This window comes from Eschrichtius robustus, chromosome 3 (assembly GCF_028021215.1).
Source record: "Eschrichtius robustus isolate mEscRob2 chromosome 3, mEscRob2.pri, whole genome shotgun sequence".
NCBI lineage: Eukaryota > Metazoa > Chordata > Mammalia > Artiodactyla > Eschrichtiidae > Eschrichtius > Eschrichtius robustus.
Genome location: NC_090826.1, coordinates 153573419 through 153587403, shown reverse-complemented (window position 1 = coordinate 153587403; position 13985 = coordinate 153573419). Strand labels below are relative to the sequence as shown.

The following is a 13985-nucleotide window of genomic DNA, read 5'->3' as shown; positions in this document are numbered from 1 at the left end:
GAGGAAAGAGGCAAATTAGAGCTGATTGAAGTGGCCTTAAGAGAGAGTGAAAGGAGAGAAATTGGAGATATTAACTCTTTCAAGGAGTTTTTCTATAAAGAGGAGCAGATAAGTAGAGTAATGGCAAGAATAAGAAGTAAAGGGAAGTATTTTTAAGAGTGGAGGAATAGCTGTTATTCCTGTAAGCTGAAGAGAATATTTAGTAGGAAGGGGGAAAATGATGGCAGGAAAGAAAAGGAAGAATTGCTGGAGCAACATCTGGGTAAGGAGTGGGATCCAGGACTTAAGCAGAGGAGTAGACCTTAGATAGGTGCATGGCCTTAATAACAGGAGGGAAGGTAGAATATATGGGTGCAGATGAAGGTAGGTGGGGAGGTGTGATGGTGAAAGCACATGTGGAAGTTCTCTTCTGATGCTTCTGTTTTTTCAGTGAATAAAAAGAAAAATGATCAGCTGAGAGGGAGATTAGGAAAGGAGATGTTAGAGATTTAAGGAGAAACGAGAAGGTATTAAATAGTCACCATGAGAGTTGAAACCTGAGTGATAGGGAGTATAGAAAGGTTGACAGGCAACATGAAGAGTCCCCCTGAGGTTCCCAGGAGAAAAAGGGGGTGAACATTTGACAGTTTGCTAAGCCCAGGCTGTACGCTGAGGCTCTTTCATGCCTTATCTCATTTAGCCCTCACTATAACTTTAAAAGGTGTGTATTATTCCAAGATAATACCTAGGTGAGCATATAATATCCCAGCTGAGAAAACCAAGGCGAAAAGGCTCTCTTGGCCAAAGACTTGGGGGTCAGTATTTAGCAAAGGTAGAATTCAAGCTCCAATCTGACTTCAAGCTGCTTTCTCCTACATAATCTATAAGATATAAAATAAAGATACCACCTCTGCCCTCTTGGAACTTATTTTAGTAACAAAAATAAGACATATACATATCATAGTGTAAGATTAAGTGCTATAAACAAGATACAGAACAATTGCTGTGGCAGTTGAGGAAGAAAAGCTTCCTTGTTGCTAGTGAGTCATAGCCAAAGGGAAGAAGAGAACAGGAGAGACTACCAGAGTGATATCTAAATCCAAAGCCATGGGGGCCCAAAGTAAAGTTATTACCTAAATGTTTGTTGAATGAATATTTGAATGAGTGAGAATGAAACCATTGCTTCAATTTCTCCCTCATTTATTTTTATTCATATTTATCAGTATACAATTTAATTATTATTTGCTTTACTTCATGTTATATGAAGAAGGACCACCTAATTGAATGATACCTTCTCATAGGCTTGATGCTCCATTATTTATAGCACTTGTAATTGGTATATATAGAGAGAATGTTAACGCTCATATTTAAACTTTGAGTTATACCACTGCCTTTCATGCTGTCTCCTAAATAGAAATTCATCTATTTCAGTATGCCTTGCTGCTTGGAACCCAACTGAACATCGGTTGGAGAGAAACCTAATATCAGCAAGTCTATTGGTATGGTCTCAACATCAGTGAGATTATTTCATAAGTTTTAACTCCTACATGCACTTAGCCTCAAGCAAAACAAGAAAGTTTGCTTGATGATAAAGATGGGAGCCCAGTTTTACTGCTACGTGCTCTTCAAGGACTTTTTGAAGCCTCACCTGTGACATACTTGGAGCCAGGCTATGGATATAAACAGTTACATAGCTCTGAAAATTGTCACATTTTTTAGGAAGGCACTAAAAAGAGCTGTCCTCATGTCTAGACTCTTCTTTTTATAATCAGCGTACTTACTGTTACCATATACTTTTGGTTATAGTGTAGTTTTAATTATTTAAGCAAAGTATGAAGCATATCCTGTGGTTATGATGGGCATACATTTTTTTGGGAAGTCTGATTTTATTTTAATAGGAGTATCTTTCTCTGATATAGTTAAACGTTTCACTTTTATTTCTGCTTGGTTTAAGTTTTTCTCATCGTATATACTTTACCTTTGCATAATCACTCAGTAATTCCAATTTGCACAATTTTTTTAAATCATGGGAGTCAAGTTTTAATTCTGAAGTTTAATTCTGAAGTAACTGTAGTTGCCTGTAAAATGTCATTTGATAATGTGTACATTCATCATTCAAATAAATGTTGTCTTTAAAGAAAAACACTTGCCTTATGTGATTTTTTTTTTTTTTCTGGAGTCAATGAACTCTTGAATAACAGACATAGTCTTACGGTTTTTAGAGTTCCTGATTTAACGTTTATGCATTCTGGATCCCACCACTTCATCATGTTAGCCAAACTCTCAACCCCCAAACTCAGTTCCCTCATCCTCAAGACTTATCCAGCCAATACTTTCCCCCAGGTCACTCATTCTCTCCTTCCACACTCTAAATCCAGCTGTCAGTTTTCTCTGTTCCAGCATTTCAATTATTGAGAAAATAAAATCTTGCTCATTGGCTACCACAGACTTACTCTCCCCATTTTCTCTTAGACTGTGTATGCTGTTTGACATCTTTTTTTTTAAATTGTGGTTTAAAAAAACATGTAACATAAAATTTACGATCTTAACCATTTTTAGTGTACAGTTCAGAAGTATAGAAGTAAGTATATTCACATTGCTATGCAACAGATCTCCAGAACTCTTTCATCTTACAAAACTGAAGCTCTTTATCCATTAAACAGTAACTCCACGTTCCCTTCATCCTTCAGCCCCTGCCAACCACCATTCTACTTTCCATTTCTATGAATTTGACTACTTTAGATACCTCATATAAGTGGAACCATACAGTATTTGTCTTTTTGTGACAGGTTTATTTCACTTAGTATAGTGTCTTCAAGGTCCATCTATGTTGTAGCATGTGTCAGAATTTTTCTTCAGACTGAAAAATATTTCACTGTATGTATATACAATATTTTTTTATCCATTCATCCATCAGTGGACATTTAGGTTGTAATGCTGCTATGAACATGGGTGTGTGGATATCTCTTCCAGACATTGTTTTCAGTTCTTTTGGATATGTACCCAGAAGTAGTATGCTGTTTGGTATCTTATTCATTCACAGTCAGTACCGTTTTCATTTCTACAACTCATCTGTTCATGCACCTCAAGCCATCTGCTCTATTATACCTTCATCTCTACTCTATTCTCCTTCCTTATCATAGCAGAGGATGAAAATATCACAGGATAACTCTATTTCCTTTCCCTTCACCTCCAAGCTTATCTATACCCACTCATCCTTATTCTCATTTCCACCTACCACTTTTTACAGACTATACAGTTCTCTTCTCATCCCTTTCTGTTTCTTCCAGGATATTGCTCCCTCAGTAATACCATCTCTCATCACTGGCTTCTTCTTTCCACCTACAAATATGTTCAAGCCAGTACCCATTCAGCTGTAAGTGACAGAAATCCATCTCACACTGGCTTAAACCAAAAAGGAATTTTATTATGTCACATAAGAGAAAAGGTCAAGCGTGCAGCTGGCTTCAGTCAAAATGGGAATTAACTATTCAAATCATATCCTCAGGACTCTGTTCCATTCCCTGGTTCTGTTTTTTCTTGCTGGACTCATTCTCTGATAGACACTCCCTAAAAACTGGCAAAATGTTTGTTGACGATGCCAAGCGCACATCTCGTCAGCTTAGCATTCCAGCACAGCGAACTTCTCTTGTCCAATAGCTCCTGCAAAAGTGCATTAATTACCTCTGATTTGTCCAACTAGGGTCACATGTCCCCATTTCAACCACTTACTAGGATGAGAGCAGTGAAATAAGCAGATGACAAGGCCTAGGCTGCTTGTCCAGGCTTAGAGCTACGGATAGGATTGATCTACCTCAGTTGTTCTCAAGTGGGGCACTCACACCTCTTCCCCACAGAGGACATTTGGCAATGTCTATAGACATTTGTGATTGTTACAGCTGGAGGAGGGGAGTGCTACTGGCATCTAGTGGGTAGAAGTCAGAGATGCTGCTAAACATCTTACAGTGCACAGGACAGCCCCCAAAACAAAGAATTGTCTGTTCAACGTGTCAATAGTGTTGTATTTGAGAAACCGTGGCCCACCTGAACCACATGGAACTGTGGAAAAGAGGAAAAATCAGGGGCCTAATTCCAGAAGAAGGGGCCCAGTTAAAGCAACAAATATCCACCGCCAAACCTGAAAACAAATCCTCCCCAAACCATCCATGCTTTCTCTCTTAAACTATCTCCCTTCTCTTTACCACCAAATTTTCTGAAAAAGGGGTTGACCTTAGCTGATTTACTCATTTCATTTATTCACTTAAAAAACAATTGTAGAAATCATTCTTGTGTGCTAAGCAATGTTTTAGGTTGTGGGATATAGCAGTGATAAATGGACATGTTCTCTCATGTAGCTTTTATTCTAGTGAAGAAAGGCAGACAACAAGCAGATTGTCAGATGGAAATAAAATGAAAAAGTAAGTAAAATTTTAAAAATTATATGAAGCAGAGAAAGAGGAAAGGAAGTTCTGAATGGACATGCAATTGTAAATAGTGGTCAGAGAAGGCTTCACTGAGAAGATCACATTTAAGCAAAAAAACTCAAGGAGATGACGGAGGTAGCCATGCAGATAGATATCTGGTCAGAAAGTGTTCCAAGCAAAAGAAACATTAGGTGAAAACAAAAAAACAGCAGAACAAACAAAAACAAAAAACAAACAAACCAACCAAAAAAAATCAAAGAGGGACTATGTCTGCTGCATTTGGAGAAATTTGTTTGCATGCTTATGGTAAAATCCAGTAGAAAGGGGGGAAATAATGATTCTGGAGAAAGAGGGGAATTCCTGGAGTGATGTCTTTGAGCAAGTAAGAACAAATTGAATCTAGTGCACTAGTGGAGAAGTTAGCCTTTGATAAGGGTGTGAACAATATAACCATACTAAGAGGAGATAAGGAAACTATATAAACCAGATAGAGGTATTGGGATTAAGTAATGAGAGAAGTTTGTGGAAGTTTTCTTTGATTTTTTTCTATTTTTTCTGGAAAAAAAAAAGAAGTGAAGCTATAAACAGAGACTAAGAATGATGGAGGAGAAGTCAGAGTTCAATGTCAAAATAAAAAATTTGAAATAGTCACTTGGAAGAATGAGAGAGTAAATGGACTAGGTAACTATAGTAAGAACACCAGGCAGCATTACAAAGGTCCATTTGAAATGAGTTGTCATTGAACAGACTAGTTCTCATGGATATGTGTTTTTCTCCAACCACGTTCAGTTTCATGGGTACAGGGGCAAAATTATGGAGAAATGAATCTAACCAAGACTGTTCATTTAATAAATATGATAAAGTGGGAGAAGGGTAAGGAAGCCGAGGTTGTATGCAAGATAGTGATTATAATGATCGACCATGGAATTTAACCTGGTAAGGATGAAAGTGAGGACACTAAGGGGGTTTGAGATTGAAAGATGGTGGTAAGATCAGTGGACTGTAGGTACTGAGAGATACAAAGATTGTTGGGATCAGGGTACTAGAGGTGAAATAGAAGGATAGGATTGGTGGTTAGACAGTGGGATGGCCAAAATTATGAAGGGATCATAGTAATTGTTGGTGACAGGGTCTAAGGTATGGCCATGGGCATAAGTGGCAGAGTAGAAGGAAGAACAAGATCGTTGGCAGAGAAGAGGTCAAGGTGCCGAAAGGCCAGGTATTTGGATAATACCATCACTGTGAATATCAAATCACTGAGGACTATGACAGGAGTAACAATAGAGGAGTTTGCCATGAGCTAGGAGCTAAAACCTTCAAGATATGAGGGAAAAAAGCAGATGTTAGGAGATTAGTGTAAAAAGAAGTGGTAATGAGTGGCATATTCTGATAGCATGTGAGGTAAGCCTGGGGAATTGAATCTTCTATTCCGTTTTCCACGGCCTACCATGATCTGGCTTCTTTTTCCATTGCTCTGTTGAGAATATCTTGAAAGGATAATATCAAATCCTTGATAGAGTGGTATTAAAGTATTAAAAAGGAGGTGTGGTAAGTGATGTGATCAAAGTAGATGTTTCTTGCAGTAGAGTCTTGGGAGAGAGTCTAATGGAAACGAATGGAAAATTAAGAACATATCTGGCCTTTGGGACACTGCCCTTTCTCAACTAGTGAGGGTAGGAAGTGAGACTTGAATAAAAGGGACAAATGAAGTAAGACAGTATTCTGGACTGTTTGTGTGAGCTATGACTGTACATGTTGAGTGATATAGGTTTGCTGGACTGTGTGTACATGGGTTTCCAACAGTGAAAGTACACTGAGTAGAGATAGTTTTCAACCTTGAGTGTCTTTACTCCACCATGAATCATATCTATGCATGGAGGAGAAAAGAGCTAGCATATTTACTGAAATATCTGCTACAATATCTTTTCAACCCTCATCCATCTCTCCTCTCTACAGCATTTGATATTTGGAATTACTCCACTCTCCATACGACTTGTTCCGACTCTTGCTTTAGAAATGAGTGGCTCTTGTTTCTACTAATTTTTAAATCTGGAGTTCTTGTCTTAGGAACCACAGACCTCCAAAAATTCGTGGCTAGAACTGTATTTCAGTATAACCAGTTTTCTTTGTAATCCTATGTACTTTATTTTTTACATCTAAAAAATAATTCTGAGAAGAACAAAAATGTTAAAAACCTCTGGTTGATAAGTCAGACAGAAAAAGACAAATGCTGTATGTTATCATTTGTATGTGGAATCTAAAAAATAAAACAAAAGAATTAATATAGGGCTTCCCTGGTGGTGCAGTGGTTAAGAACCCGCCTGCCAATGCAGGGGACACGTGTTTGCGCCCTGGTCCCAGAAGATCCCACATGTCGCAGAGCAACTAAGCCCATGCGCCACAATTACTGAGCCTGTGCTCTAGAGCCCTCGAGCCACAACTACTGAGCCCACATGCCACAACTACTGAAGCCTGCATGCCTAGAGCCCATGCTCTGCAACAAGAGAAACCACGGCAGTGAGAAGCCCACGTACCGCAACGGAGAGTAGCCCCCACTTACTGCAACTAGAGAAAGCCCGTGTGCAGCAATGAAGACCCAACACAGCCAAAAATAAAAACAAATAAATGAATTAATTTTTAAAAAATGAATGAATATAACAGAACAGAAACAGACTCACAGATATAAGGAACAAACTAGTGGTTACCAGTAGGGAGAGGGAGGGGGTGAGGGACAAGATAGGGGTAGGGGACTAAGAGGTACAAACTACTATGTATTAATAAATAAGGTACAAGGGTATATCATACAGCACAGGGAATATAGCCAATATTTTATAATAACTTTAAATGGAATATAATCAATAAAAATTTTGAATCACTATGTTGTACAACTGAAACTAATATTGTACATCAACTATACTTCAACAAAAAATTTTTAAAACCTCTAGATGAATCCTTATCTTTCTATTGTTTATTGTACATGTTCTCCCTTAGCAGACCCAACAATTCCTGAGATTTTTAACCCTCTTCCACCCATTTCCTTTTCAGAAGTCCTCTTTATGGGCCTTACTAGAAGTCGAGCTTCATAATCAACAAACTACCTATATTCCCAAACTTTTCCTAGAACATTCCCACACCTCCTGGCTGTCACGAAACTCCATTTGTCCCATGACCATAACTTTCTCAGTTAAAAATCCAAATAGCGTTTGACATTCTCCCTTGATCAGGCTACCCTCCCTCCTCCATATTAATTTCCTGTTACTGCTATAACAAATTACCTTGAATCTTAAAACAACACAGATTTTTGTTTTAACAATTCTGGAGGTCAGAAGTCTAAAATGAGTATTACAGGGCAGGACCAAGGTGTTGGTGGGACTGACTCCTTCTGAAAGCTCCAGAAAAGAATCTGTTCCTTGCCTCTTCCAGCTTCTAGAGGTAGCTGGCATTCCTTGGCTTATGGCAGCATCACTCCAATCTCTGCTTCAGACATTGCCTTTTCCCACTTGTTCTGTTGCCTTCCTCTTATGATGCCCACCCAGATAATACAGGATAATCTCCCCACCTCAAACTCCTTAATTTAATCACACCTGCAAAATCCCTCTTGCCACATAAGGTGACATATCACACGTCGTGGGGAATAGGATGGGGACATCTTGGGGGCCATTATTCTGCCTACCACACACCCCCATTTCTCTCATCTTTGAATTCTTACCTTTCCCTCCCCCATACTTCTTATTTCAATAAATAGCACTACCATTCATTTTGAATCCTCGGGCTAACTATTGATTCCCTTCTTTTTCTCACTACTAACTTTAAGAAAGAAATTAACCAAAATCCAATGCTTGAGCAAATTTTGTTCATCTCCAATATCTTTCTTAATTGTCTACTTTATCCCCAGTCACAGTTGCCACCAAATCCCACCCAGATGATGGCAAAAGCCTCCTTGCTGGTCTCTGCTATTGCCTTATTCCTATCCAGTCTCTATACTATAGACAGAATCATACTTTTTAAAATGCAAATTTGATTTAGTCACTCTCTTTTAAAAAATCTTTCAGTGGCTTAGTGTATCTCAATTCAACATAAAGAAATTGGTTCTTCATATTCCCTGTACACTGTGCATGCTGCCTGCAACTGTTGCTTCAACAGAGAGAGCAGGCATTTCTTTAGGTGACCTACCCACGTGGATTCTTGAGAAGGGGAAAAGTCGTGCAGGGGTGTATAAAAGCGAACTTGTGAGAATCCACCGCCTTTGTCTGGAACTGCCCATCCTCCCACGCGGAATATATCAAGGAGCTGAAAGCGCTGCCAGATTTTCCTCCTGTATCTGGATCTCTAAGCTGGTCTTTGGGAGTGATACTTGTTAGAAGCAATGCAAACTGGGAGTAAACAAGACCTTGCTCACCAAGGGGAAGTTGTGGTCAAAAGGTTTTTGTCCCGGAACCTCCGCCACGCTTCCCAGACCCTGGGAGCGGAACCGGGTGTGTGGTACTTCTCTCGGCTGCACTTTCCCCTGACTTCGATTTTCTCCGAGATCGCATCTGGTTACTAGAGGCCCTTGGGGAGGATGCGAGCCACTTCTCCGAGGAGCCAGGAGCCTCTCCTGCCGCCAGCGCTGCCTACCTCCTGTCCCGGAGGAGCCCTCCTGGCGGTTCTGGTGCTGCTCGCGCTGCCGGCGGCCTGGGGTGAGATGCGGGCGGGCGTGGGAGCGGGCGCGGCGGGCACTACCTCGTTGGCCCTCGCGTCCGAAGTGTCTCTTAACATGCGTTAAGCGCGCGAGAAGGCAAGTCGGCTCCGGGATTCCCTCTGTGTCCCGGGACCCTGGTGGCACTGGTCGAATTCCTCTCTTCGGGGGCCTTCTGTTGTGCTCAGCGCAGACGATGAACAGGTGCTGCACGGAATTGCTTGCCTTTGTGTTAATACAGAGACTGGCTTATAGCAGTGTGGCGCTGATCACAGGGAAAGAAAGGGGGGTTGGAAATTCGACAAACTTGGGTTCTAATCCTAGAAACATATTAATTGTGAGGAAAGTTACTACACGTGTTTCGTCGTCTGTCAATGCGAATACTGATCTCTGTACCTCATGGGGTTGGTACCTAAATGGCATAAGGCGTGTCAAAGGTCTAACACAGGGCCTGCCACTTGATTTCTATCGTCATTACTTCAGCTCTTTGTTCACGAGGGTGTTTGGACAAGCAGTCCAGGGGTTGCAGTTATCACCCGAAAAGTGCCCTGCATCTGGCTATATTCACCCCACCCACACCCCAAACAACCACTGCCATCATTACAGATCCCAGGTGCTTGGGGTTAGAAGAGCTAGCTAAGCCGCAGAACCCTCAGTGTAACGGTTACCAGTAGAAGGAAAGTGTAGAGATGTTTACATATTGTCCCATTTTAGTCAATTGTTTAGAACAAAACTATCATGAAAATTTTGACGTGGCATCCTCCCTTCCTTCCGTTAGCTTCAAACAGGTAAACAGAGATTAGAGCCCTTCTCTTCTTATTTTTTACTTTCCTAGAAGTCTTCTTAGTTGCTTAGACTTGTGTCAACATCTTGGTTGAAGTGACAGTCTTTTTTTGTCCAGCCTCTTGACAACGCAGTTTGTTCTTTGCTGTCACTAGATGTTTTGCATTCATTATTTGATTGTGCCTTCTCTTCTAATAGGAAAAGGGAAACCAAGTTTCCAAAGAAATTGTTATTAATATCTTATCTCCTTAGATGTCATAAAAGAACCTGTTCAGTGAAGAAATGAGATAAAACCTAAAGCTTTATTTTCAGAGGCAAAGCATGCCAAGTAAATTAAGCAATCTGTGCTTATAATTTTTGTGGACTTTGTGGGTATCTGGCCCCCTTCTTACTGGAATGTTGTTGTAGCCTGTCCGTGTTTATTAAATTACTATTATAGTACAATCCCAGACAATATTTTTTTTCAATGTCAATTTATCTCTTTATTTTTAATGTAACATTTGTTCAATTTATGGAGCTAATTTTTTTAACATCTTTATTAGAGTATAATTGCTTTACAATGTTGTGTTAGTTTCTGCTGCATAACAAAGTGAATCAGCTATATGTATACATATACCCTCATATCCCCTTCCTCTTGCATCTCCCTCCCACCCTCCCTATCTCATCCCTCTAGGTGGTCACAAAGCTCCGAACTGATCTCCCTGTGCGAGGCAGCTTCTTCCCACTAGCTATCTATTTTACATTTGGTAGTGTATATATGTCAGTGCTACTCTCTCACTTCGTCCCAGCTTACCCTTCCCCCTCCCCGCCAGACACTATTAATTACAAAAAAAAATTTCCTAAGGTCATCATAATAACTTCAAAATGTGAAACAGCCTAAACTAAACTATCTAGTAATTTACTTGCCAAAGTAATTTAGCTAAAGAAAATGCTGATGGAATGCTGACAGTGTGCACAGCACTTTGGAGTTTGAAAGAAATGTAAGAGAGAGCTATGCCTCCAAGGTGTATGCATACAGGGTGGTATGGTGGTGGGTTTTTATGAAATCTCCTTAATTAGGAGGCCAGGGTTCTGGTTTGTCCAGCCTCTGCTACTTACTAGCTGGGAGCCTTGAACCCAGCAAGTCAATTAACATTCCTGATCTTGAGGGTCCACACATATAAAATAAACATAATTGACATTCTGCTATCTGAGAGGGTTATTGTAAAAATCAGATAAGGTAGTGTACGTGACAGGGTTTTATAACCTGAAAATCCCCATGGGGATCTACAAAACCATGACTAGGAAGTCACACAAGAGCCTGAAGGCCATGGGGTGATTGAAAAGGGAGACAGCTCCAGTGATCTTCACCTGAGTGGAAGCAGCATGGCTTTAACAGCACTAGAGGAGTGAATCCCCCCCAAAAAAGATTGTAAAGCATGTTTCACAGATATATTTATTTTACATAAAAGTTAGCACACTAGTTAAGCATTACTAGGACCACTTTGAACATAGAGCAGACTCTGGCACCCTCACTGGGTCCTCGGGTCAGATCTCACTGTTACCCTGGTGTGGAAAGATGCAAGGTAGAAAGGAGGGGCATTCCAGTTGGCTTTCTGTAATTTGTGACCTATTTCAGTTTACATATGCTCAGATGAGTAGATTTATGTTACCTAGCTTTATCTAATATAACCTTCACAATGGGACAAGTAACTTCAAAATTTTCCTGCATAGAAACAATAATTCTAATAGGGCCAACTCAAGCAAACAATTGAACGGCATAGCTGACAATCTCCTCCACACACACAGCCATTAAGAGGAAGAAACCCTGTCGGTTTAATCATAACTGACCAAAAGTTGACAAAAACAAAAAAATATCTAGAAAGTATCAAGAAGACAAGTTGAAATGTAGCTTTATATTCACTACTGTTAACAGAGAAACTTACTGTGATTCCATTTGTTCCAATATGATCATATTAAGTCATCATGATTAACAAAGCATTTAAAATGTTTTTCATCTGTTTCATATTCTTTAAAGTTCAATTTATATATAATATATATTGGTATATACCTAAAATTATTAAATATACATGTTTAAATATATTTAACATTTAAATATACATAATAAAACATGTTACATATAAATTAACAATATAATTATGTTATATTCTGTAATATAACATACTGTTTTATATACATAAATTGTTATATTTATATTATAAAACATATGCTATATTTATGCTCTTATATAATATAGCATGTATGATTACATTGTATATTGCAAACATATAATTATATATAATAGCTTTATTAAGTTATGTAATATATATTATAATGTAATATCTAATATTAACTTCTTATAGTTTGTATAGATTATATATAATATATATTAACCTATATAATAATGTGCATATTAAATATTATATATTATTTAATACCAACTATACCAAAGTATATATTATATTATGCCATATAGAAAATCTAATGTATATTATACATTATAACAAAGTATGTAGTACATAATATTATATAATATATAATACACCAAATATATAACATTTAATATATATCACAAAATATATAAATATATTTAAATATTTAAATATAAAATATATAAAAAATTTAAAAGTGCATGCTCTTTTTTTCTTTAACTTACAGAGTCACTTAAGCAAAACATTCTCAGGTCCCTTCAATAAAGAGCAGAATATGCAGTATGGGGAGCAGAGCATACTCCAGGTTGTCAGCTCATGTTTGAACAGACATGGAAGAAATAATGGATAGTTTGTACTTATAGTATAGAATAAATCAACCTGCCTTGAGTAGAAGTTTTGAGTCAGGTGTATTTCAAAGTGGACTGTGTCATCCAAGACAAAAATCACAATGAGATGACACTATACATCCACCAGAATGGCTAAAATTTTAAAAACTGACCATGCCAAATATTGGATATAAGGTGAAGTAACTAGAATTATCATGCATTGCTCATTGGTAAAATGATACAACCACTTTGGAAACAGAGTTTTGGCAGTTTCTTAAAAGGTTAAACACACATGTATCTAAGCATTTCACTCCTAGGTATTTACTCAAGAGAAATGAAAGCATATGTCCTCATAAAGACTTGTTCATGAATTTTTATAGCGGCTTTATTTGTAACAGCCAACAACTGGAAACAATTCAAAAGTCCTTCAACAGCTGAAAGGGTAAACTAAATTAAGGTGTATTTTTGCAACTGAATGTTATTCAGCAAACAAAACAAAACAAAACCATGCAAATTTTTATATGCAACACCTGGATTATTCTCAAAATAATTATGCTATGTGAAAGCTAGACAAAAATAAAAAGTACAAACTGAGTGATTCAGTTTATATGAAATTCTAGAAGTCAGATCAATCTGTGTAAGAGGAAGCAGGTTGGAGGTTGACTAGAGAAGGAGATAGAGAGATGGATGGATTACAAAGAAACATTAGGAAACTGTAGGGAGTGTGATGGAAATGTTTGTTGTCTTGATTATGGTGATCATTTCATGGTGCATACATATGTCAAGAGTCATCAAATTGTACACTTACTGTATTTAATATATCTTAATAAAGCTATACAAAAAGTTTTTTTGTAAACTCTTGTAGATCTTGAGTTTACAGAGTTCATATTAATATAGTTATCATAGGAAGCAGCCATAATTTGAGGGATTGGCAATGAAGGAGGAAAAAGAGACTAGATCAAACTTTCTCAGGTGAAGTTTCATATATTCCTTTTTATTTGGGATATTATCCAAATTTGAATTTTTAATTATTCTATATACTATACTCAGAACTCAGGTAAGAATTTTAGGTAATTAAAGGAAAGTAATGCCATTCCAAGAACTATCCATTCCATTTGCTTTTTTGTTTTAGATCTCTGTCTTCTCCTTGTGAGCTTTGCTGTGACATTCAGCCTCTCCTAGTAAAACTTTTGGCACCAGAAGGTCCATTTGGAATCTCTTCCCTTGTCCAGCATCAATGGATGAGACGAATATCAAAATTACACTCATCCCACATATCAACTAAAGAAAGGGTGAAGGCGTAATATTTGAAATCACAGGAGTTGTTTTTTATTTGGTAGCTTTTTCCTGTTTGTCACGGTGGTTCTCAAAGTGCTGTTGTCTA

The 13985-nt window shown here is 38.2% G+C and overlaps 1 protein-coding gene across 1 annotated transcript in view; it reads left to right on the top strand.

The window, feature by feature from the left end:
• LOC137760733 (complement receptor type 1-like) overlaps window positions 1-13985 on the top strand; it is a 169677-nt gene that overhangs the window by 30706 nt on the left and 124986 nt on the right. The window contains exon 9 of the mRNA XM_068537637.1: window positions 8860-9082. Within this exon, the coding sequence (XP_068393738.1) occupies window positions 8860-9082 (223 nt within the window). The remainder of the gene's footprint in view (window positions 1-8859; window positions 9083-13985) is intronic.